Source organism: Dipodomys ordii, unplaced genomic scaffold (genome assembly GCF_000151885.1).
Source record: "Dipodomys ordii isolate 6190 unplaced genomic scaffold, Dord_2.0 Scaffold2, whole genome shotgun sequence".
NCBI lineage: Eukaryota > Metazoa > Chordata > Mammalia > Rodentia > Heteromyidae > Dipodomys > Dipodomys ordii.
In genome coordinates, this window is record NW_012267218.1 from 33,335,215 (window position 1) to 33,362,636 (window position 27,422).

General features: G+C 37.6%; 1 protein-coding gene across 1 annotated transcript; it reads right to left on the minus strand.

The window, feature by feature from the left end:
* Positions 1-1,696: 1,696 nt before the first annotated feature.
* Hif1a (hypoxia inducible factor 1, alpha subunit (basic helix-loop-helix transcription factor)) lies at positions 1,697-26,877 on the minus strand. The gene is made up of 14 exons (XM_013015682.1): positions 26,687-26,877; positions 23,636-23,781; positions 23,467-23,551; positions 19,568-19,680; positions 18,506-18,708; positions 14,168-14,274; positions 12,511-12,658; positions 10,873-11,093; positions 9,986-10,272; positions 8,974-9,084; positions 8,436-8,866; positions 5,169-5,277; positions 4,622-4,748; positions 1,697-3,262 (listed from the first exon to the last, which is right to left on the minus strand). The coding sequence occupies exons 1-14, from the start codon at positions 26,733-26,735 to the stop codon at positions 3,111-3,113; spliced, it is 2,289 nt and encodes a 762-aa protein (XP_012871136.1). The 5' UTR covers positions 26,736-26,877; the 3' UTR covers positions 1,697-3,110.
* Positions 26,878-27,422: the final 545 nt, after the last annotated feature.

The following is a 27,422-nucleotide window of genomic DNA, read 5'->3' on the forward strand; positions in this document are numbered from 1 at the left end:
CAGTCAGCTCTCTGGGTAAGCATTTTTCAGTTCTAAGCTTATCTGTGATGCACTTTGAACAAAGGAACAAAATAAACCCCTTTGTTATACCTTCTTCATGGTGGAAGTAATACTAGCTAGAGTCATTCACTCTTGGTGGCCCCAGAGAAGAGGGAAACAGGCGTACGTGAGGAGGGGCAGGAACACGATGGAGGGGACAGCTGGGTCGCATTTCTGGGATAAAAACACAATGAGTTTGTGATGGTATGCAATACTGGAAGAGAACATGTTCTACCTGGGCTATTTTGAGCATTCCAGGTGGCTGTAATTCACCAAGTGAAAGTACTTTTTCTTCCAACTTTTTTTTTTTTTGACAGCATCCCATTATGTAGCCCTGGCTTGCCTAAACCTACAGACAGATCAACTGTTCTTTGATATGGTCTTTAAGTAATTATACAAAGGGGTTTCAGCTTGACATGTCAGTTGAGTACAGTGCATCTTGATCAGTCACCCTTTTATCCCTCTCTCCAACCCCATTCTCTCTCAACCCCACCCATATCCTCAATTTTCATATATGTATATTGAATGACTACCTTTGCTTTGACTTAACCCCCCACCCACAACCACAAATTCCAGCTTCCTGCTGGTACTCATTTTGTTACTTTGTTAAACCTCTGACACATTCACAGTAGAGTCCAATGGAGGAGCTACTATTCTTTAACATAGCTTTCCACTCCATGACTGCCATCTAAGTAATTTTTTTGACCATTACATAATCTTCTCAGTTACTAATAACTGTCTAGTTTTCAGTTGGTATGCATACATTTTTTCTTTTGTGACCCAGGAATATTACGCAACTACTTTAGCGCTATTTGTAACAGTTATAGAAGTACTTCGGGTGTTTGAGATGAAGCATACTTTTGCTCAAACTTTGAATATTAGTACTGTGAACTTTTGTTCGATTATCCTCATGTATTCATAATCACAGGTCCATTCTAAGATAATAAATAGCCATCAAAGAGGTTTGTTGTTTAATGTTGGCTAAGATATATACCTCCCATTACAGGATCCAAGGCTCTGGCCTTGGTTATGTAATGTGTTAATAAAAATAAGCTTACAGGCCTAGAGGTGTAGTTCAGTGGTAGATTGCTTGTTCAACAGCTAGCACCACACTTAACAAAGTTACCTCTTGGGAGAAAATGAAGGATTGACACTGATTAAAAATAATTGTACTTGGGGCTGGGAAGGTAGCTCAGCGGTAGAATGCATGCCTTGCAAGCATGAGGCCCTGGGTTCGATTCCTCAGCACCACATAAACAGAAAAAGCCAGAAATGGCGCTGTGGCTCCAGTGGTAGAGCACTAGCCTTGAGCTGAAGAGCTGAGGAACAGCGCCCAGACCCAGAGTGCAGGCCCCATGACCGGCAAAAAAAAAATAATAATTGTACTCATTACCTTACTTAAGTAACTGTAACCCCTCTACATCACCTTTGCAATATATATTTTTTAAAAAAGTTACGTCTAGGTATAGAGATTCTTAGCAATTTTTTTTAAAAAAACATTTATGTTTTCTTTGCAATTTATTATTTTTAAGGCTTAACTTTATTCACCTGGGAACAATTAAAATCTTTAGAGTAATCACTAGTCTTTAAAACACAATATCATAATGTTTTGTGATTTGTTTCACTCATTCCATTCATACTAAAAATGTATTAAAACTTTCTGTTTTACACTTTAATAGGCTCATAAATTTACAAACGACAAATTTCTAAAAAGATATTCTTTACAATGCTTGTTATTATTTAACATGGGACACAGCATACATTAGGGCCATGGTAATAAATGTAGAAAGGTACAATGTAATTTTCGTGAACTACTTAAATTATTGGGAAGCAATTTTATGAGCTGAAGGTATTGAAGCAAATATTATTTCAACATAAAAGCTGACCGAAAGGGGCCTGGTCCACAGAAGGTGTTTATTTGATGTAACAAAACAATACAGTTAGTGTAAGACCCAACCACAAAGAGCAAAGAAATGAAAAATTTGTACAATGTACATAGAAAAAACAAGTTTACTACAACTATGTATTCCTAAAATAATGCTTCTAAAATTACTCAATTATTGAAACCTATATGAAGAAAGGATGCTAGTAGCGACAAAGTGCATAAAACCAAACATCGTATTTTGAGCAAATTAACATACTAGGCAATTTTACTAACAATGCATGATTTTTTTCTTGCTTACAGTCTGCTCAAAATATCTTTATACCAACAAGGTGGGCAGAACATTTACGTTTAATATCAATTACACAATATTTAGCATAAACTTCCACAACTACATAGGGTACTGTTTTCTTTTGAGCTGAAAAGTAACTCTAGAAACACATGATTTCTCTGAATTGAGAATTTTATCCAAATAAATGCCACATACCTTCCAGATATATGTATATCTTTCTATCACGTAAATGGCTTTACCCATTTTAAATAATAAACCATACAGTATTTAAGAATCATTATTATAAGATTAACAATGTCATGTTCCAGGTTTAACAATTTCATAGGCCAAAAAAAAATTCTTCTTAAAAACTAGTTTTATAAATGCAGAATATATTGCATGAGTAACTGCTGGCATTTTTTTTTAAGAAAATATATTGTGCAATTGTGGCTACCATGTACTGCTGGCAAAGCATTACTTATGTAAAGTGTGAAAAAAGAAACCAGTAAAAAATTTTCAACAGCCTATGATCATGATGAAAGGTTACTGCTTTATTAAAAAATTATATTGGCATTTTATTAAAAATAATTCGATACGGGACAAATTCCCTAGCCAAAAATAAATAAATAAAAAGGTGCATTTTAAAATGATGCTACTGCAATGCAATAGTTTAAATCCCAAGGAGCTGTGAAAATGTGCTGCCCATGATCTGGCATCGAAGAACATATTAAAAAAAAAACATTCATGTAAATTAAGTAGAAAGGGGATCAAAACTGAACTGAGTTTTGTGCAGTATTGTAGCCAGGCTTCTAAAATTAGATATAGAAAATATAAATAGAATGCTTTAGGTAAATGAGCCACCAGTGTCCAAAAAGAAAAGGAGGGGGAAAAAGAGAAGGAATGAGATTATGAAAAAGCTCAGTTAACTTGATCCAAAGCTCTGAGTAAGTCTTCCCCTTGTAGAAGGTTTCTGCTGCCTTGTATGGGGGCGTTCACTTCACAATCATAGCTGGTCAGCTGTGGTAATCCACTCTCATCCATTGATTGCCCCAGCAGTCTACATGCTAAATCTGAAAAAACAAAGACATCTCATTAAACTGATTAAACACCTACTATGTACTATGTATTGGGGAAACTAAAGCAAATAATCTTCTGGAAGTGTTAACAGTCTACTGGACAAAAAAACCACCCATACTGTGGTCAAAGCACTTACATTGCCAAGCACCAGTGGCTCACACCTGTAAATACTAGCTACTCAGGAAGCTGAGATCTGAGGATCACAGTTCAAAGCCAGCCCAGGCAGGAAAGGACAAGAAAGTCCATCAGACTCTTATCTCCAATTAGCCACCAGAAAATGAGAAATGGCTAGTGGCTCACACCTGTAATCCTAGCTACCCAGGAGGCTGAGATCTAAGGTTTGTCATTCAAAGCCAGCCTGGGCAGGAAAGGGCAAGAAAGTCTGGAGACTCATCTCCAATTAACCATGAGAAAACTAGAAATGGCAGTGTGTTTAAGTGGCAGAGTGCTCGCCTTGAACTGAAGAGCTCAGGGACAGCACCCAGGCCCAGTATTCAAGCCCCATGACCAACAAAAAACAAACAAAAAACATAAGTAGCTATTTCTCTATTATGACTGTACACTTTTTAATCTTTTTTTTTTTTGTTGTTGGTCATGGAGCTTGAACTCTGGGCCTAGGTGCTATACCTAAGTGAGCCACTGCTCACTTCTGGTTTTTAGGTGATTAATTAGAGTTAAGAGTCTTACAGAGGGGGCTGGGAAGGTGGCTCAGTGGCTCAGCGCTTGCCTTGCATGCATGAGGCCCTGGGTTTGATTCCTCAGCACCACATAAGCAAAAAGAAAAAAGCTGGAAGTGGCACTGTGGCTCAAGTGGTAGGTACAGTGCTAGCCTTGAGCTGAAGAGCTGAGGGACAGCGCCCAGGCACAGAGTTCAGGCCCCACGACCAGACCCTTCCCCCCTCCCCCAAAAAAAAGAGTCTCACAGAGGGGCTAGAAATGTGGCTCAGTGGAAGAGTGCTTGTGTTGTATGCATGAAGCCCGGGGCTCAATTCCTTAGTACCATATAAACAGAAAAAGCTGGAAGTGGTGCCGTGGCTCAAGTGGCAGAGTGCTGACATTGAACAAAAGAAGCTCAGGGACAATGCCTAGACCCTGAGTTCAAGCCCCAGGACTAGCAAAAAAAAGAAAGAAAAGAAAGAGAAAGAGTCTTACAGAATTTTCTGCACTGGCTGGCTTTGAACTGTGATCCTGAGATCTCAGTCTTCTGTGTAGCTAGGATTACAGGTGTGAGCCACCAGTGCCCAGCTTATTTTTAATCTTGCCAAGCACCAAAAAATCACTCTTACTTGGGATAAAGTTTTGCATATTTCAGTTTGTGTTGTAATAGTAAAGGGCAGGAAGAATGGACTAACCAGAGGGTATTAAAATAATTGTCTTTTGCTCCACTCCATTTGGTTCACTAGACTTGCATCCTTTTACACGTTTCCAGGAAAGTGATGTAGTAGTTGTTTGGTCATCTGCTTGCTGTAATAATGTTCCCTAAAAAGAAAAGAGTTACTTTCAAGATTAGTGTGTTGAATATTTTTTTTAACTATCAAAAACTGATACCAACATAAAACATGCTTCTTGAATACTACCCCAAATTACCTTTTAATTCTTTCTTTCTCTGAATATTTTGATAAAATCATTTGCCATATATTAATACTACTATACACTTCCCATTTAGTGAGATTAGTGGTGATGTTGAGGGTAGAATAATGGGAAATGTCATTTCTTATTCAAAATGCATCTGTATTATTTGATAATTACACCAAGAACATATTTTTTAAAAACTGGTGGCTCATGCTTGTCATCCTAGCTACTCAGGAACAGCAAATTAGCTTGAGAGAAAATGCAATATACTGTGCCAAGAAAAGAAAAAATAAAAAAAGGGAAAGGAAAGAAAAAAATTGCTCTCACAATTCCTACTGCTTGAAAAAGTGAGCCGTCATGTTCCATTTTTCGTTTTCTCTGAGCATTCTGCAAAGCTATTATCTTTGGATTTAATTCTTCCTCAGGAACAGTATTTCTGGAAAAGAAAAAAAAGTTCTATATAATATGGTTGTTTTATTGTTTTTGAAAAAATCCAAAAAGCTCTTTCAAAGAAATTACAAAATGCCTTAGTTCCCAATATTAATGTTTCTAACACTGTAGTGTATATATAACTTTCTTGCCTGTTAAATGTTTTGTTATTATAAAGGCAAAAGTTTGGTTTACTGTATTTTGAATTGCTGGGGAACAAACGTGGGGCCTCATACATACTAGACAAGTGAGTGTTTGAGGGCTACATCCCCAGATACACCCCCCAACCCAAAAGCTCATTTGTTTTTTTTGTTGTTTTGGTCAGCTGTGGGACTTGAACTCTGGGCCTGGGTGCTGTCCCTCAGCTCTTCAGCTCAAGGCTATCACTACACTGAGCCACAGCACCAATTCTGGTTTTCTGGTAGTTTACTGGAGATTATAGTCTCACAGACTTTCCTGCCCAGGCTGCCTTTGAACCATGATCCTCAGATCTCAACCTCTAGAGTAGCTAGGATTACAGGCATGAGCTACTGGTGCCCGGCTCAAAAAGCTCAATTTTTAACAACAAAAAGTTCTGCATCCTACATAACCCCTATTTTCTAAAATAGAACTTGCTGACATACACCTGCAATCCCAGCGCTTGGGAGGCTGAGGTAAGAGGTTGTCAACTTAGAAGCCAGCCTGGGCTACACAGTAAGACACTATCTTAAAAACAACAACAATAAGGCTGGAAAGGTGACTCAGTTGTAGAGTGCTTGCTTTGCAAGCTTGAGGCCCTGGGTTTGATTCCACAGTACCACATAAGCAGAAAAAGCTGGAAGTGGCGCTGTGGCTCAAGCAGTAGAGTGCTAGCCTTGAGCTGAAGAGTTAAGGGACAGCGCCCACATAACTTATCTGTTATGTACATATCATCTTAATGATTTTTTTTTTTTTTTGCAAGGGGAGGGTTGGTTGTGGGGCTTGAACTCTGGGCCTAGGTGCTGTCCCTCAGCTCTTCAATTCAAGCTAGTGCTCTACCACTTGAGCCACAGTACCACTTCCGGTTTTCTGAATGGTTTTATTGGAGATAAGAATCATGGACTTTCCTGCCTGAGCTGGCTTTGAACCTTGATCCTCAGCTCTCAGCCTCTGAGTAGCTAGGATTATAGGTGTGACCTATCAGCGCCCACCCAGCCAATGATTTCTTTTTTAATCCTTGCTCTAAGTCTTGTGGTTTAGGCCAATGTTTTGATTTTGCAAATAATTATGTAGTGTTAGGGAAAAAAGCTTCCATGTATTTTTGAAGGGTCAACTCTTAAATCTTTAGTTTGGAATTAATATTGGAACTAATATTCCAAAATTGCTACAGTGTTATGGTATCAAGCCTTTGGTTTTGGGGCTGGGAAGGTAGCTCAGTGGTAAGAGCGCTTGCCTTGCATGCATGAGGCCCTGGGTTCGATTCCTCAGAACCACATAAGCAAAAAGAAAAAAGCTGGAAGGTGCTGTGGCTCAAGTGGTAGAGCACTAGCCTTGAGCTGAAGAGCTGAGGGACAGTGCCCAGGCCCAGAGTTCAGGCCCCACGGCCAGGCCCCCTCCCCCCAAAAAAAAGACTTTGGAAAACTGAATTACTCCATAGCTAAAAAAATGACCTATAAATTATTAATCATTGTTGGTTATATTATATTCATTAATCACTCAAACATTTACAGAGTATCTACTATGTGAGGTACTGAACTAAGAATTAGTATCACTTCATTACCCCTATGAAGCTCAAGGTGTGAAGTGGGGTAGAAACTTATGAATATAAACTCCTTTTAGTTTGATTTTTGAGACAAGGTCTTACGATATAGTCCAGGCTGGCCTTAGATGCCATGATCCGCCTTCCTCAACCTTCTGAACACTGGATTATAGACATGTGTCACCAGGCTAGCTATAAAGTATTTCTTTAAAACATTTATTTTTATACCAGTAATGGGGCTTGAACTCAGGGCCTGGTCAATGTTTCTTAGCTTAGCTTTTTCTGCTCAAGGTTAGCACTCTACCACTTGAGCCATAACTCCCAAGTACTTCCATAGCATAGTTATGGCAGCACTTCTTTCCTGTTGCTGTTGACAGAAATCTTACTCTTGGCATGTTTTAGAGAAGAATCATTTTTCTTCTCCATACACTGAGTAGCTAAGATTTCTTTCCTCCAAGTAGAGACTCAAATTTAAGATACACAAATCCTATTAAAAATCGGGTCAAAGCTGGGTGCTGGTGACTCATGCCTGTAATCCTAGCTACTCAGGAGGCTGGGATATAAGGATCTTCGTTCAAAGCCAGCCTGGGCAGGAAAGTCTGTGAGACTCTTATCATTGTAGCTCAAGCAGTATCCTGGCCTTGAGCTGAAGAGCTGAGGGACAGCGCCCAAGCCCAGAGTTCAAGCCCCGCATCTGACAAATAAATAAATAAATGAATAAATAAATTTTAAAAATTGGGTCAAGTACAAGTATTTGCTCAAACACTATTTCATCCCAAAGGAATGATGTTGTAATTCATGCTATGATTCTTTTGAGTCACAGTGCCACTTCCCGTTTTTCTGGTAGTTTATTGGAGATAGTTTTACGGCCTTTCCTGACCAGGCTGGCTTTGAACCGTGATCCTCAGATTTCAGCCTCCTGAATAGCTAAGATTACTGGTGTGAGCCACTGGCACCTGACCATGCTATGATTCTTGACATAAAATTAAAAGATGAATGTAGCCTATAATATAGATGATGTAAAATATGAAATGAAAAACGAAAGCATTATTGAGATGAAGAGGTCTGATTAAAACAATTTCAAGAAGTTTGCCTGGGACAGTTCTTACATATTTATAAAACCAACTGGCTGAAATTTGTTTCTAAAGGTGTTAGGAAGCCCTCTCTTACCACCTCCATCTGGACAGTTGATACAGTTGTTTTAGAGAAAACTATTTATACATGGGTTTGAACTCAGGGCCTCACCCTTGATAGGCAGGTACTCTACCACTTGAGCCATGCTTCTAGCCCTAGAAATAGTGTTTTTGAGTGCTTTAAATTCAGATTTGGTAATATGAATTTATGTTCTTTAAAGGGTATACGTCAAAGATCATATTTAGAAACCACTTAATACCACACATGCTTGCTAAAACACAAAGAACTGTAATTTTAATATTACATATAAATACCTTTGACTCAAAATGACAGATACCACGTTAGGACTTCTTGGATGAGATTTTTCTGTCTGTTCTATGACTCCATTTCCTGCTATGTTTGGTGAGACTGTCCGACTTTGAGTACCACTATAAGATGATGATGATGATGTTGTGTCACTAGTAGTTTCTTTAGGTACGTGGGTAGGAGATGGAGATACAAGCAATATTTTAACGTCTTCCATACCATCTTTTGTCACTGTTTTTAATTCATCAGTGGCAGTGGCAGTTGCAGTGGCAGTGGTGGTGTTAATGGCAGGTTCTTGCAGTGGAGTTGGCTGGAAGACTGTAACTGTGTTCATACTAGAATTGTTTTCTAATGGTGACAGCTGATCAAAGGAACGTAACTGGAAGTCGTCATCCATTGGGATGTAGGGGGCCAGCATCTCCAAGTCCAAATCAGTGTCCTTGAAAACAACAAACGCACCACTTCTTTACAATGATCACACTTTGTGAAAAGCTCAGTTACTTCAAGGTAAAAGTTAATAAAAATTAATACAAAATAGGTTCATACCTGACTCGAAAATGGATTCTTTGCCTCTGTGTCTTCAGCAAAAAGTTTCTCTACCAATTCCAACTTGAATACACTGTCCACATCAAAACAATACTCACTGGGACTGTTTGGCTGTGAAAGGAGTTAAAGGTATTACCCTTCCCCAAAAAAGTCTCCATGTTTTTCTTATTGTAAAATGTGAAACTAGATCTTAGAATACACACAAGAAATGCTATTCATTTATTAAATTTTTCTTTCTTCCTTCTTTTTTTTTTTAGATGCCATCCTGGAGTTAGGCCTGGGTACTGTCCCTGAGTATGTTGTCCCCCACTCCCCTCCCTAAAGCTAGTCTGTCTCTATTACTTGAACCACAGCTTCACTTCAGGACTTTGGTGGTTAATTGAAAGTAAGAGTCTCACAGGCTTTCCTGCCAACGTTGGCTTAAAACCATGATCCTCAGATATAAACTTCCCGAGTAGCTAAGATTACAGGTATGAGCCACTAACACCTGGGTTCATTTTGTCTAACTAAAAAGTTACATGTTTGAGTTTATACAGGTAACTAATTTTGCCAGCATATACACACTCCTACTCCTACAGTAGGCTACCTAAAACTCACATAGCTACTCCTGGAGATGGGGACAAAATTTAATCTTACCTGCCTACCCTTTGAAGAGTTCTGGGTAAGAATTCTCACTAAAAACACCATAGAAGGTCTTTCTAAGCATATACGTTTGTTCTCTCACTCTCACATTTTTTATTAGACTTCCTTTTGTGAGTAAGTAACCGAACGTTTTAAAGCAAAGGACAGATTCTCTACAAAGCTATTAGATACCAAATCTATTCCAATTATGTCAGTTTTAAGTAATACTTAAAAGTAGGATTATTTACCATCTATTAAATGTATTTGTGCCTCATTTAGCAAGTTTTAATCAGTACAGCTACCTTACTTCCACGCATAGTTTTATTAGTAGGAATCTTATTATCAAGACAGATAAAAATCAGTTATTAAATATTTCTTTCATGGTACCTACCTCAGGTGAACTTTGTCTACTGCTTCCATCAGTAGGACTTGCTGGCTGATCCTGAATCTGGGGCATGGTAAAAGAAAGTTCCAGTGACTCTGTATTTGGTTCTAATTTTAATGCAACTTCTTCATTGAGTGCAGGGTCAGCATTACTTCGAAGTGCCTTTGGACTTTCAGAGGCAGGTAATGGAGACATCGCCAAGTTTATAGTTGACAGTTTTTCATTAGATGAGGGGAACATTACATCATTGTATAATGGAACTTCCTCAAGTTGTTGGTCTTCAGTTTCTGTGTCTGTAGAGGAAAAATTCTATATAGTTCACTCAAGCAACGAAAAGCTTACAGACATTATAACCATAAATCTATCATCTTTTTAGTGTAGTATTGACAACACCTGTTAACATATATTCATCAAAGATCTGCAGTTCCAATCTTTTTATTAGCACTATCCTCTAACCAACTCAGTTTACTGGCTGCCAACTGTTAAGTGTCTACCTGGTAACTAGGGACTTTTCACATAGGCACATGTGGTTAACTGCTACACTACAGAAACAGGCCCCAGCAGGCCCCATTAAAACATGACCTACTTTGAAATTACAGTGTTCATTTTCAATGTTTGCTGTTATGGTGTAAGACTGCTGGTTTTTCCTCTAATGCAATGATACCTATTGTAATGCAGCTCCACTAAATAGTGCAGAGTATCTGACAGCAGGTTACAGAAACCGTGGAGTAAAGGGAACATTAGAATTTCACTACAAAATACCTTATGTTTCCATAAGGAATTTAGTATAAGCAATGTCCAAATGTCTACCAACAAAAAAATGTCAAAGTTGAATTAAAAGAAGACTAGAGAAATCATAGTTTAAGAGATTAACAAAATAATGAAACACCCACCATTGCTTCCAAAATCTAGAGATATGATTGTGTCTCCAGCAGCTGGGGCCAGCAGAGTTAAAGCATCCGGCTCCTTTTTAAGTTTATCAAAGAGGCTGCCTGTATCCTCTGGCTCAACTTTGATGAACAGCTGAGTCATTTTCATATCTGAAGATTCAACTGGTTTGAGGACACATTCTGTTTGTTGAAGGGAGAAAATCAAGTCGTGCTGAATAATACCACTGTCAAGAAAAGAGATATGTAATTAAATGAACACCTGACATGATAAGATGGACAAAATCATGACTTTGTCTCTTAAATTCTGCTTTATGAAAAATAATTTTCTATTTTTTTTCTCTTTGTGGGGCTTGAACTCAGGGCCTGGGCACTGTCTTTGAGATTTTTTTTGCTTAAGGCTAGCACTGAAACACTTTAGAGTCACAGTGCCACTTTCGGCTGGTGGTTAATTGGAGATAAGAGTCTCACATACTTTCCTGCTTGGGCTGGCTTTAAACCATGATCCTCAGTTCTCAGCCTCCTGAGTCACTAGGATTATAGGCATGAGCCAACCAGCACCCAGATAAAAGTAACATTTGTTAATACATTTGTTAATACTCCTTCAGAAACACACTCATGTAACTTTGTCAGATTTAGTGTTTTAAAACACCAATACCAAGCTAGGTGCTGATGGGTTACACCTGTAATGCTGAGACCTGGAGGATCATGGTTCAAAGCCAGCCCAGGCAGAAGTCTGTAAGGCTGACTGGAGGCATGGTAGTAGTAAAGTGTCAGCTATAAGCAAGAAAGCTGAGTGGCAGCATGAATCCTGAGTTAAAGCCTCCCTCGACTCCAATGAAATAAACACCCAATAACATTCACACCAGAGGGTAAATTTAAATATTCACCTAATTTTAACTTAAAACTTCAGATACTCTCTGGGAAGAGAGCTGGTGATAAGAAAAATGACAGTCAAAGACACAAGATGACAAATTCAGAAATTTTGATATTTCCAATGAAATCTCTAATAAAATTGATATGGTTTAATGATAGTCCTAGAACACAAAATACACATACTCTTTCTCATAGAGTAACTATAGTCTTTTACCGAGCCTACTAAAATAGATCCAAAGCCACATATTAATGTTTTACAGCCATTTGTAGCACTCTAACAGACTTTCACTTGTTCTTTATTATAACCTTCAGAAGTACTATCATCTCACCTACATAAATGGGATTGTGAAAAATGAGGGGACTTCCCCAAGGTCCCAGAATTAATGACTAGTGGAGCTCTGACACATAACAATCCCAAGGCCATGTAAGATCCTCTCTACTACAATAACAGTGTTGGCCTTGAAATATGTATAGAGCCACGTGTGTGGCTAGAGAAAAGTAACTCCTAAATTGGGCCATTTTTCCAAGGTCTTTAAAAAAAAAGAGGAATGAAAGTGTATAAATAGACAACAAGTGATAGTTTTTAGTGAATCACTAAAATAGATGGCCTAGAAACTTAGATCACAGTATTAAAATGCATAATTATAAAGAAAAGTAGCAGAAAGAGAAAATTCAATGAATAATTATAACTTTGTCTCTTCCTGTAAAGGAACAGCATACCCACGGTTACTAATTGCACTCCCCAAAATGTTTATTTCCTAAGCTTACCTCACAACATAATTCACACACACAATACATTGTGGTTGAGAGTTCTTGGTATTATAGATAACAGTTGCTTGAGTTTCAACCCAGACATAGCCACCTCTTTTGGCAAGCATCCTGTACTGTCCTGTGGTGACTTGTCCTTTAGTAAACACTAGGAATGAGAAGAAAAAGAATCACACAGAGGAAATAGCTGAAGTTTTTGTTAAAACTTATAGATGTTGAATGTAGATCACTGTTTTAGATAAGGAGATAGTAGTTAACCTTAATGGAAGCAATTGTGACTTTAAATTTCAACATAGCTGAAAATAAATCCCCCCAAAGTAATACCTACCTACCAATCTTCACTATAAAGTGAAAGTCAGGAATAAGAGACAGCAGGAAATTCTTTCAATGGCTTATTACAGTGAAAGTGTCAGACTAGAAAATGATGAATGCTAGATTCCATAGGGAATCACTCAAGAAAGTGGCACTGTTATTTCCTTAAATTCCTGCTGGTTTCCAGAGAACCCAAGACACTCCAAAAAGTTGTGCTTAGCATGTCTGAATATAAATTAATACCATATTGTGGTCTTAGCAACTCAGACGATCTAAATGATGGATTTGGGAGAAGATAGTGAACAAATCATAATGGTGCTATTCAGACCTTTACTGCAGATTAGGGGCCTACACACTGAAGTTCAAGGGTAATCACACTAATTCAGGGACATTCGGGTATCACTAATCATATCAGGAAGTTATGTTAGATACATATTAAACAGAATAGTTTACCTTACCCTAGCATATTAAACAACATCCACTTAAGTGAAATGCAGAATATCTTAGGTCCAGGGTAATTGTCACTCAATGTGTACGATGTTGATCACCTTTAATGTTTCACTAAATATTTTGTAGATGCCTGCTATTCACTGATCTCAGTATTTAGACATTCTGCAAATGATTAACTATTCTTCCATATCTGTATCTGGCTTTTTAATGTCTTTGCATTAAAATGTCATAATTTTTTTTTTTTTGGTCCAGTCGTGGGCCTGAACTCTGTCCCTCAGCTCTTCAGCTCAAGGCTAGCACTCTACCACTTGAGCCACAGTGCCACTTCCGTTTTTTTTTTTCTGCTTATGTGGTGCTGAGGAATCGAACCCAGGGCCTCATGCATGCAAGGCAAGTGCTCTACCACGAAGCTACCTTCCCAGCCCCAGAAGTTTTTATGTATTATCAAATGAGTCACTTTTTTTTTTTTGGTCCATCATGGGGCTTGAACTCTGGGCCTGGGCGCTGTCCCTCAGCACTTCAGCTCAAGGTGAGCACTCTTCCATTTGAGCCACAGAGCTAATTCCAGTTTTCTAGTGGCTAATTGGAGGTAAGAGTCTCACAAACTTTCCTGCCCAGACTGGCTTTGAACTGTGATCCTCAGATCTCAGCTTCCTGAGTAGCTAGGATTAGAGGCATGAGCCACCGGTGCTGGTCATGAGTCACCTTTTATAGGATATTTACTTTAATAAATATAAAGCAAAGACTTAAATAGCCATCAAGATCCCTTCTATAAAAGTCTATAAACAGACTAGGAAGGGTTGTTAACTTTACCTATAAAGTTAAATGCACGAACAGCAGGGATTACAAGAGTTAAATAATCAGAATATCTCTCAGTTCCTTCATTGTAACTTACTATCATGGTGAGTTTTGGTCAGATGATCAGAGTCCAATGCATGATAATACTCATAAATTGAGCGACCCAAAAGTTCTTCTGGCTCATATCCCATCAATTCAGTAATTCTGTTGAGTGGGGGAAAACATGGAAGTTAAAAAAAAGATACTGATCAAGAAAAAGTGTTCTCCAGAGTAAATGACTATAAGCTAAGTAAATTGCCAAAAATGAAGTTTTTCTTCCTTTGCTTAGAATAAACTAACTTGTTATAATAATTATAAACATCACACATTTCTGCAAGTCCTCTAAGATTCCTCCTTTTATTTGGTAGTGCTGGGGTCTGAACTCAGGGCCTTGCACTTGTGAAGCTTGCTTGCTTGATCCTCTACCACTTCAGCCACATTGCCAGCCTTGCTTCTTGCTGGTTATTTTGGAGATGGAATCTCATAGACTTTTCAGTCTGGGCTGGCTTTGAGCTAAGCTGCTCTGTACCTCAGTACAGGATTATAAAGTAGTTAGGATTATAGATGTGAGCCACTGGCACCCAGTTTAGTCATCTTTGATATTTGACTCTTTATGCCATTTACCCAAACCTGTTATTTTTTTATTATTACATTTTATTATGCATACTGATGGTAACAATACAGAACATTAATAAATATGAAACACTACAAAGGTCACCAACATTTATTTTAAAATACAGAATAAATCTACATTATTTTTCAGGAATCAGAACCTGCTATAAAAGTCTAGGATCATTAACCAAAGAGTATCCACACTAATTAGGATATAAAGGAATAGTTGTGACTTTAGAAGATCCTCTTTTACTTAGTTCCTACAATTAGTTGCATGAAATAATGAAAATTAATTTCAGGTGAAGCAATGACATCAAACTGAAAATCGGCTGAAGATTAGTTAAGCCATATGGTTCCCTGGCAGCTCTCTGTATCTAGACAATGAGAACTCACTTCATGAGACAAAGTTATCTTCTTGGCATTATGCTAAAAAGAAATATTCTCTTCTAAAAACTTTCTGGGAAGAAAAAAATGAGTAGATTTCCAGGCCTTTAGATTTTTAAATGACTTTCTTACTGAGATATAAGGAAAAGTTAGATATTGTGCTGTATCCTAAAGTAAGCAAACAGAATTACCCAATTACAGGAAGGATATGTGTCACATTCTTATTAATAAAATATGTGAGATACTCTTTTATGTTGTTACATTTTAAGGCGGGATATGCCATCCGCAAGTTTATTCTAAAACAGAAAACTGATTTATCAAAAACAAAACCAGTCTCCTTATTACTTTACAAAATGATGTCCCCAAACACATTAACACTAGATGGCAGCATTACAAAGGAATACTTTAAAAGCAACCATTTCAAAAAGAAGTTACAGCATCAAAAAAAGTAGAGAAAAATTTGGTGTAGGTAACAGATTTTGATGTGATTAGTGAGGGGAAGTGAAGGGAGATGGACTGGAGAAGCAGGCAGGATCAGGATCAGATGAAGGCCATGTATGTTTTGTCTTAAGAAGCTGTGATTTAATCAGATGTCTCCAAGTGTTATTCAATCTTGTTCATTACTAAGGGACACTAGATTGTTTTTTTCCTAGCCAACTTTATATTGCAGGAAGTAAGGTAAAGTAAATTTAACTTTAGAGAATTATATAGTAACTAAAAATAAGAGAAAAAAATTCTTAAAATTTGATCGAAATGATTTTTTTTTTTTTTTTGCCAGTCCTGGGGCTTGAACTGAAGGGCCTAGGCACTATTCCTGAACTTCTTTGGCTCAAAGCTAGCACTCTACCATTTGAGCTACAACGCCACTTCCAGCTTTTGCTGTTTATGTGGTGCTCAGGAATCAAACCCAGGGCCTCATGCAGTCAAGGCAAGCACTCTACCACTGAGCCACCTTCCCAGCCTGAAAACTCTGATCTTAAAGCAACCATGCAGTGCACCATTCATTCACTATAAGCATCTTACGGGGAGGAATGGTCTTTTCATTTGTGTACATCAGGGCCATGAACATAGGAGATGCTCAAATAAATGTGTAGAATGATTATCACTCAGTGTATTCCACATAGTAGTAGTCTGTATGTTAGCAATTTAATGTGAGGTTTTCTTAAAACCAGGCACATTTTTTTCCATGTCATGGTTATCAAGGGTTATAGATGCAAGAAACTCTTAGAAAGAACTCTGACGAAAAAGATAGTCTTCCTCTCTCAGTTATCTTTAAGCTGTCTTTAAAAATACAATTATCTTTTAATTGTTATTATAAAGGTGATATACAGAGGGGTTACAGTTACATTGTCTGGTAATGAGTATTTTTTTTTTTGACAATGTCACCTCTTCCCTTACTCTCTCCCTGTCTTTACTCTTCACCCCTATCATGACAATTGTTAAGTGTCTGTTAAAACACTCCCTTTTCTCTTTTTGCTGCATTATTTTCTCACCCAATACATCATTACAAGTTTGCCAAGAGAAAAAAAAAAAACCAACCCAAAATTCCTCAAAATAGTAGGACAAGCATCTCTGTTCCATCATGACCAAAATCACTGAGTGTCAACAATACACAATACAAAACAGTTCTTTTCCTATCTTTATTTTCGGAAAATTGATACCAGTGGGACTGTACTAGGCCTCAACAAACTCCTTTAGTCCTCTTAACAGCCTTTTGAAGTCTGACCCTTACTTAGACAGATAATGAGTCTTAAAATCACTATGTAAACTCGTTCAACATTTCTCTGTCCGAAGGGTAAAGGATTCGTACCTGTATTAAGGCTAAGTGCTTAAAATTGATTGAAACTGAGCTGAGTAATGGTGGCTCACACCTGTAATCTTAGCTATTCATTCAGGAAGCTGAGATCTAAGAAGCATGGCTCAAAGCCAGCCTGGGTAGGAAAGTCCATGAGACTTTTTTTTTTTTAATTGTCTAGATGATTTACAGAGGGGTTACAATTATCTCCAAATAAACACTAGAAAACAGGAAGTGATGCTGTGTGGCTCACAATGGTAGAGCACTAGCCTTGAGCAGAATAGTTCAGGAACAGTGCCCAGACCCTGAGAGTTCAAGCCTCACAACTGACAAAAAAAAAAAAAGGAAGACAGAAAAGGTTGACACTGATGTTCAGCGAATTCATGCATGTGTCAGAACTTGATTCTGGCTACAGAGTCTATACATTTTAACCATTCTATTATACAGCAGTACAAAAGGGGGAAAAAGGGAGACAACACAACCATACAATAAATGAGATATTTGTGTACAAAATACCTATCTTCTTGAAGGAACACAGAAAACTACACAGAGGAATAGAAGCTCTTAGAAGGTAAGCATGTATCAGGTCGAAAAAACCAACTTTTGCTCATATTAGAAAGCATGAGTAAAGACAGTAGGCATGAAAATAGCATATGAAACTCACTGGCTATGGGATGGATACTGAGGCCACATCCAGATGGAGTGTCTCAAGTCCCGATCCCCCCTCCCCCCAGTTAATTTGGAGAAACAGGCAGGGGCCAGGTCATAACTATCTTTGGCATTCCAAGAAGTTTATAGTGTAAGTCTTTTTCTTTCAGCCTTTTAAAATGGACATCTTTTGAGAAATAAAAATATTATACCTAGAGTTTTGGGAAGCAAATGAGACATTTCCAACAGGAGATTAGCATGAACTGATCTTCACATGAGGATGATTAAAAGGGCATAAATCTGTTAATAGAAATGTAGTTGAAGAGACTATTACAACTGATCAAGCCAAAGGTAATAATGAGGTGATGAACTAAGAGGCAGGATGGCAAGGGTAAAAAAGAGGAAATGGAGAGATACATGCTGATAGTAATTTCTAGGACATAGAGACTAAATGAGTATGGATGATGGTAAATGGGATGGATGACCTTCATCTGCAGTGGTATATTAACGAGTTAGATATGAGAGGAGCAGCAGTTTATGATACTGTATGGGAGCAGTCACTGCACAGTTGAGCAACAGAAATACTTTGTAGAATAGAAGAATGTCAAGTTGGCAATTTCACAATAGTGACAGAAAGGAAAATGGCAGTAGAAACCAGGGGTAATCGTCGATGTGTTTAGGAAAATGTATGTTAAACAAATGACCTAAAACAGCTATCTAGCCTATAAGCAGTTATCTTTGAAATTTACTTTCTCATTTTAAATGAGGCAGCCTCATCTTAACAGTTCTTGTATAGCACCTAATGTTTAATAAAAGTGGCTAAATTTAATATTGATGGGTTCCATATGTATCAATCCATTCAAATTAATGAAAGCTTAAAATTTACTGCTGAGTCTTCACTATGATGGCTATTTTAAAAGGCTGTAGTTGTCACATTACATTGCATAACTAATTTACCTTTCATCACAATAAGAAAACTTCATATCCAGGCTGTGTCGACTAAGAAAAGTCTTACTATCTAAAGGAATTTCAATATTTGATGGATGAGGAATGGGTTCACAAATCAGCACCAAGCAGGTCATGGGCGGTTTCTTATATCCACACTGAGGCTGGTTACTGTTGGTATCATACACATGAATGTGGCCTGTGCAGTGAAGTACCTATGCATAAGAAAACAATGGTGCTTTTGAAATTTTCAGTGCTAGAACAAAACTGCAGAGGTAAGTAGTAGAGTCTGACATGACAAGCTTTGACAAGATTTACGATCATTGAGTGCATTTTTGAAAGTCTATAAATATTTTCCCCAGGATTCCCTTGGTACTAGAGATTACTTTTTTTTAATCCTCTTTGTATAAGCCTGGATTGATTTTTTTTTTTTTTTGTACATCTGGTCATTGAAGTTGGTTGATATTTTGCTCTGATGACTGTTTCACTACTGAGCAAAGAAATCATACGATGAATACAAAATTAAATTCTTAGCAGTATTCAACACTAGATGGTTGGCAAAGCCAATGGATTAAGCTTGCTTGGGCATACAAATCTTAAAATTCAAAAATTTATTAATATCTTAAGCTGGAAAAATACTAGATAGTTCTGAATTTGTGGGAATGACACATAAATCAGCTGAAAGTGCAAACAAGTGAAAGCCTGCAAACAAGGAAAATTTTCCTCCATATATGTTTTTGGGTTTGAAGTCAGGGTCATGCTGGCTAAGCAGGGTGTTCTAGGGAGCTATGTTCCCAGCCCTTTTTGCTGAAGTTATTTGCTGGGAGTAGGGTCTTGGCATTTTTACCTGGGATTGGCCTCAGACCACGATGATGTCTGTACCGATGCCTACTCCTATGGAGCTGGTATCATAGGTATACACCACTGAACCAACCTTATTGACTGAAGTGGGGTCTTGCTTTTTTGACTGGCTGGCCTCAAACAGTGATCCTCCTATCTATGCTCCCTAGTAGTTGGGATTATAGGTATATATCATCATGCTTGGCTCCTCTCATAATTTTAAAGTTTTCTTACCTTCCACGTTGCAGACTTTATGTTCATAGTTCTCCCTCGGCTAGTTAGGGTACACTTCATTCTGAGAAAAAAGCTTCGTTGTGTATTTTGTTCTTTACCCTTTTTCACAGGGCCTAGTAAAAAAAGGAGAACATTTTAACTCATAATAGCAAAGTACCAAGCAGCTACATGCTGTTTAACTACAGTCCCAGCATTAACTCAGTAATTCATATATATCCCCTTTACTTATTCCAACACGCCCACAAGGCCTGATACCCTCTCCTTAGAAGTATTATAAACAAGATTGTTGGGATTCTCCAGTTGGTTGGAGTGTTTCTACTTTATTCCTATTGGGGGAACAAAGGACTAGAAATATACCAGTCATGGCAGTGCAGCTACAAATAGGAACTATGGATGTAACTCAGTAGTAGGATCCTTGCCTAGCAAGGGTTTGATTCCCAGGACAAAAGAAATAAAATTACAGACATAAAGCAAAGTCAGAATTAGATAAATTCAAGTCTATGGAGTCTCATTCCATACTTCACAACTAAAATGAAATTACATTCAGGTGATTAAATAGCATCTTGATTTCTTCAGTGCTTACTCTGATTCAAAACAAATAAAAATATTCATTCCAGTATTAAAGGCTTGGAATGAGCCAGGCACTGGTGGCTTACATCACACCTGTAATCCTAGCCACTTAGGAGGCTGAGATCTGAGGGTCATGGTTTGAAGCCAGCTTGGGCAGGGAAGTCCATGAGACTCTCACTGCTAATAAACTACTCAGAAAAGTCTGGATGTGGCGTGGTGGTTCAAGTTGGTAGAATGGTAGCTTTGAGCAGAAGCAGCTCAGGAACAGTGCCCACAGGCCCTAAGTTCAAGTCCCAGGACTGGGGGGAAAAAGAGTCTGAAACGTGTATTATAGGTGATAATGTGAATAATTAGAAACATGCCTTTCCTGGAGAAGTTAGACATACTGTATACAGAGTAGGGTCAACAGCAACAATATAATGCAAAGTTAAGTACTCAAGACTTTTAAGTGCTTTAAAAAACAGATATATAGAAGAGTCCTCATCAAGGGAAATCAAGAAGGTCTCAGAATATGATACATTAGAATTTCAGTACATAGAGATGGGTTAGAGGGGTATTCTAGCAGAAGGAAAAGATTGAGAAGCACAAAGGTAAGGAAAAATATCACCTGTTTGGGTAATAGGAAAAAAAAAATATATCAGAGTAATAAAATTAGAAGGAAGGTTAGGGTTATTACTATAGAGGGCCTTGGTTTCCCAAATGACAAGTTCAGCCTAACTATGTGACATTTTTTTTTTTAATTCTGAGTTGGGAAGCACAACTATAAACTGAAGGAACATTAAGTTGGCATTGTTATGATTTAGTATACATATGATCATTTGAACAGAATAATGGCAATCAAACGCTAAGCCAGAAACAGTGGTAGGAGGGGAAAGAAGGATAACAAAATATAAAATGGAAATAAAAAGGAAGACAAAAAGATCTGGAAATTTTGTGGGGAACAGCACTGGGATTTTAACTCGGGACCTTGTGCTTTGCTGGGCAGGTGCTCTAATACTTGAGACATGCTTCCAGCCCTTTTGCTTTAGTTATTTTTGAGATAGACTCATGTTTTGCAAACAAGCCTGGAACACAATGCTCTTACACAAAATGCTATAGCTGAGATGATAGGTGGAAACAATCCTAACAGTCTCTTTTTGTTTTGGGGCTGGTCCTGGGGCTTGAACTCAAGGCCTTGAAACTGTCCCTGAGGTGTTTTTTGTTTTATTTTGCTCAAGGCTAGTCTCAACCACTTGAACATTTGCTCTTTTCGGCTTTTTTTTTTCTCCTTTTTTTGAGGGTGGGTAGTTAATTCGAGGCAAGAGTCACATGGATTTTCTTGCCTGACCTAGCTTTGAATGGTGACCCTCAGATTTGAACTCAGAAGTACCTAGGCTACAAGTATGAGCTACAAGTATGAGGGCCTGGCTCAGGTTAGTAACAACTAGATTACTCACAATTGAAAAAAAAAATCCCCCCCCCCCAGGCTAGTCCCAAATCACAGTCTTCTAATTTCAGCCTCCTAAACAGCTAAGATTATAGCATGAGCCACTGTGCCCAGCTAAGATCTGGAAAATTTAAGGGTAGTATATTTAAAGAATATTCAAGAGGAAAAGAAACAAGTCAGTAAATTTGAATTCAAGTATAGTAAGCTAGAAAAGCTCAACTACTTAATGAGATGAGTTCTACTTTACACTCATATTTAGTAACAGAACTAAGGAAGTTAGGGAAGTCCTGATACTGAGGCAAGTTGGTTGGGTTCAGTTCTCCCCATTAACATCAAGAGTCTTTAAAAAGATGCCACAAGAATCATTCTGGACTTGGTGAGGGTACAGGCCTGAAGGAGTGTCTGTGATGAGAGTTGTGGTATCAGTAGATTCACATATGACTTCCTTGAGATATTTTCAGCACTTCATAATGTAATGCCTTGGACTGGGGGCATACAGATAAATTTTTTAAAATGTGATGTTTTGCAAGTGCCTCCAATTTCTAAAAGTAAAACTCAAGTTTCTCCACAAAGCTTCACAAATTCATCAACTACACTAGAAATGATTTATTTAAATTATGGGTTTTAAAAAGATGTATTTGCTTGAAAACATACACTTAGATAATACTAAGTTGGCTATACTTGCGCTTTAGATAACAAATCAACATTTCTTAATACTCATCCACTATAGTACAGCCTCAGGGAAGCACTGGGCATTAATGGCAACCTCAAGTCTAAATATGAGAACACATATTCAACTCACTGGCAAAAAATAGATCTTTGCTCAGTGAGTATTCCTTCTTACAGAATTTTAATAAAAAATACATATTTTTTTGTTTTCCAATGTCACAGTAAAAACCAATATGAAATTAAAAAGCAGAGAAAGCATGTGCTGATATAAAAATGACAGTAGAATGTAACAAGAGCTCAAGAACACAAAGACTCTGGGTACAAAAAAGTATGGGCTCTGACGCAGCCTATGGAGTTCAAACCAAAATATGTCATTTGTTAACCAATTAATGTTGGCTAAGCTACTCAGTAACTTGGTGCTTCGGTTTCTAGAGCAAAATAGAAACCATTAACAGTAACTTTACAGGGTTGTTCATAAAAAAACTTAAAGCTATAAAATGCAGAAAATAGTGTTCTGGCATAGACTGTGCTCTCAACACAGGTGGGCTACTATTACTAAAACTAGGGTGGAAAAAAAGAAACCTTAAAAATTATTCAAAAAGCATTATAAAGTTAGAAGCTGTTTCATACAGAAGCAATCTAATAAACTGAATCCAGGGATTAGTGAAGACGTTAGAGCATAGTAACAAATTTTCACTATGGTAACTTACAAAGTTTGATTATAGTCAGTACCCTTAGAAGACACAAATGCAAGCCAAGGTACCTTTCAAAAATCTTAGAATTTTGTCAGAAATCATATTGCTTTTGTTGTGTGGTCATTCATTATACTTTATAATACGACATAGTCTCAGTTTAATAAAGTGTTTTTAGAGGTCAAAGCAGTCATTGTGCTCTTAAAGTTGACATCTCTGGATTAATATCTCCAAAATCCTATTGCCTGCAATTTATATTATGGTCTCTTGAGGCTGTAATACTGAATTTAATCAGTAACTTTCCTGGTCTTGATATTGATATTCTTTTCTATTTTATCTGTTTGTATGTGTGTATAAAATTCTGTGGGTTAAAGAAAGTGATGTCCTTTGTTAAATTCCTAAAGCAGAGTAAGTTTTAAAGAATAGCCTTAACATTTTATTAAATGTAAAATAATGTTTTCTCTGAGATTAGTAAATAACAAACTTCAAGATTAAGAAAAACTACCTGTCACATTAAATCAAATAATACACTTTCTTCTCACCATTTCTGTGTGTGAGCATTTCTCTCATTTCCTCATGGTCACATGGATGAGTAAAATCAAACACACTGTGTCCAGTTAGTTCAAACTGTAAATATATTTAAAAAAATTAGATCTACATGATAAAAATCACAAAACATTCTGAAGAGCTATTCGTATACGGGTGTTTTACCTGAGTCAACCCCATGTATTTGTTTACATTATCAGAAATGTAAATCATGTCGCCATCATCTGTTAGCACCATAACAAAGCCATCCAGGGCTTTCAGATAAAAGCAGTTCATCTGGGCCTTCATCTCATCTTCAATGTCCAGATCACCTAAAGAGCACATAAGAGGAGGAAAATAATTTAGGATTTATACGTAAGTGACATAATGTTTTCTTTCTATATAATTTCTTTAATATCTACAGCAGCTATTTTTCTGTATAATTTAATTTTCCCTTCTCCAACTTAAAAAAAAATTGGTTCTTGGTACTGGGGTTTGAACTTAAGGCCTCAAGCTCACAGACAGCACTCTACCACTTGAGCAATGACCACAGCCTAGCATTTTGCTGGTTAACTAGGGGTGGAGTCTTTCAGACTTTTCTGCCTGGGTTGGCTTCAAACTTCAATCTTCTAAGTTTCAGCCTCCTAAAAAGCTACGATTACAGGTGTGAACCACCAGCAACCAGCTTTTATTTTAATACAGAAAAGAGTCACAGCCAGAAGCTAAGAATGCTAAAATTAGATTTTGTCAACTGTTTTTCATAATTATTTAAAGTAATGCAGCCAGGCAAATCACTGAAAAAAGAAGTGTTAAGAATTAGGTCTTCCAAAGACATACAATGGAAGAAACACAGCCTCTTCAACTCTGGGCAGCCACATGCAGAAAACTAAAAGTGGACCCCAGCCTATCACCATGCACCAACATCAACTCAAAATGGATTAAAGACCTTAACATTAAACCTGAATCTCTGAAACTACTGCAGGACAGAGTAGGAGAGACACTTGAACGAATAGGCACAGGAAGGAACTTCCTGAACAGAGTCCCAGGGTCACAACAAGTTGGAGAGACTCGACAAATGGGACTACCTTAAAAATAAAAAGCTTCTGCACAGCTAAATCTATCGCAACCAAGCTAGAAAGACAACCAACTAATTGGGAAAAAATATTTACCAGCAATATATCAGACAAGGGGTTAACATCCTGTATATACAGGGAACTCAAGAAACTAATCCCTCCCAAACCTAACAAACCAATTACTAAATGGGCAAGGGAACTAAAGAGGGACTTCTCAAATGAAGAAATAAAAATGGCAAAGAAACACATGAGGAAATGTTCATCATCCCTGGTGGTGAAGGAAATGCAAATAAAGACAACCCTGAGATACCACCTTACCCCAGTCAGAATGTCCCACATCCACAAATCAGCCAACGACAAATGCTGGAGGGGATGTGGAGAAAGAGGAACCCTATTACACTGCTGGTGGGAATGTACACTTATACAACCACTTTGGAAAGCAGTCTGGAGGCTCCTTAGAAAGCTAAAGATTGACCTCCCTTACGACCCAGTCATACCACTTCTAGGCATCTACCCTGAACAACAGGAGCCAATATACAAGGACACGTGCACCTCCATGTTTATTGCAGCACTGTTCACAATAGCTAGGATATGGAAACAACCCAGATGCCCCACCACAGATGAATGGATCCAAAAACTGTGGTATCTATACACAATGGAATATTATGCAGCCATTAGAAATGACAAAATAATGGCATTTGCAGGGAAATGGATGGAGCTAGAAGGAATCATGTTGAGTGAGGTAAGCCAAGAGCGAAGAGACAAACGGTACATGGTCTCCCTGATAAGTGGATGCTAAATCCAAAATATTAGGTGATACAACAAAACTAACAGGACTTAAGGACTTAAGAAACAAAGAACTCCCACTCATCTGGTTGAACCACTACTAAATATCCCCATGCTGCTGATCACATATATGGCATATAACATGTGAACACTGTTATATGTTACAGACTGTGATAGACAATTTGCTCCAGGAAAGTTAGAATGAACTTGTGACTTTAAATGAGCATCATTATTCCACAATACTGTGAAATTCCGGAAATTATGTAATCACTTAATCACAATAAAAAAAAAAGAACCTGGGGAAGGGAGGGAGGGAAGGGATGGTAGGGGGAAAACAATGGAGGGGGTAACAATGTTCAAGAGGAAGTGTACTCATTACCTCACTCATGTAACTGTAACCCTCTGTATAGTATCTTTACAAAAAAAAAAAAAAAAAAAACCCAAACAAGACAGCAACCCAGAAAACCCTTTAAAAAAAAAAAAGAATTAGGTCTTCAAAGGAATGCAGAGGAACAAAAAGTTAATTTCTCAAAAATTTCTGAACCAAACTTTAAGAGTATTTATTTTAAAAAGATGTCTTATTGAAGAATTGAAAGTATTTTTTAAACATATATTGGTTGTACAATATGTACAAGCAATGTCCAATGATCAGTCAAACCCCATCATTCTCCCTCATCACCCTTCTCCTGTTCTTAAAACAACCTCTTTAGGTTTCACTGTTCTATTTTCATTCATACATGTAACATACTTAATTCATCTTCTCAGTCCCATTGGTGCCCAGTCCTCTAACAGAAACAGTTATACAATCCTGTCATTTTCTTTAGTGAATATTAATTGTAGGAAGGGTCTTCACCATGATATTCCACACTTGCACAAGCCCTCCAGTTACATTAAGCCCCTCTATATTGCTCTTGCCATATCTCCCTTTATACTTCTATTATATTTCAATATCATTAACCCACCTTCATTTTCTTCTCTTCCTCTTTCTTATGTCCTTTTGTTACTATCAGAGTTTTATACACACATGCTCACATAAGTACATGTATATGTGTATATGTTTATCTTTTGGCTAGAATTCCCATGAGAGAAAACATGTCTTTGTCCTTTTAAATGTGGCTCACTTTGTTTAACACGAGAGTATATTCAAGAGAATAAAACAAAACTTAACAATGCAAAGAAAACCGTTTCTAAGAGCAACTTAGGAAGAAAAATAAAATTTGATAAAAATAGTAATGATTAAAATCTTTAATTATAACTTTAATTAAACACCATAACATATTGGGTATTAAAAGCTAACCATAGCGACCACCTGCTAAAAATAATGAATACTTCTATTTTCTCATTTTTAGGCCTATGGTGCCCTTGTATTAGAACTTACCAGCATCAAGAAGTTTTCTCACACGCAAGTAGCTGATGGTAAGCCTCATAACAGAAGCCTTATCCAGATGTGAGCTCACGTTATGGGGAAGTGGCAGCTGATGAGCAAGCTCGTAAAATACTTCCGACTCTTTGCTTCGCCGAGATCTGGCTGCATCTCTGGACTTCTCTTTTCGGCGTTCAGAACTTATCCTACTTAACAGAAGAAGACAAAGTAGGAAGAAAAGACCAAAAAAATGTAGATAAGTTAATTTGTCTTAGTTTGAATAAAATTAATTTTACCTGTTTATTCTTACCATAGGATCACAAAATATCATGTAGTTTAAATATATATTTGAGTAGAAGATGACTATTTATACACAAGATAGTTATACAAATTTTGGATTACTGCAGACATAAACAATGTTCAAAAGAGGTCCATGACCTAGCTTTTTTTTTTTTGGTCTGGCAGTGGGGCCTGAACTCTGGGCCTGAGCACTGTCCCTCAGCTCTTCAGCTCAAGGCTAGTGCTCTACCACTTGAGCCACAGTGCCACTTCTGGTTTTTTTCTTTTTGCTTATATGGTGCTGAGGAATCGAACCCAGGGCCTCAGGCATGCAAGGCAAACGCTCTACCACTGAGCCAACTTCCCAGCCCCCCATGACCTAGCTTTAAACAAACCAAAGCAGTTTGTTCCTCCTTCCTGGCACGTCAAATTGGCAAAATGCTTTTATTTTAGTTCAAAACTTAAAAGTAGA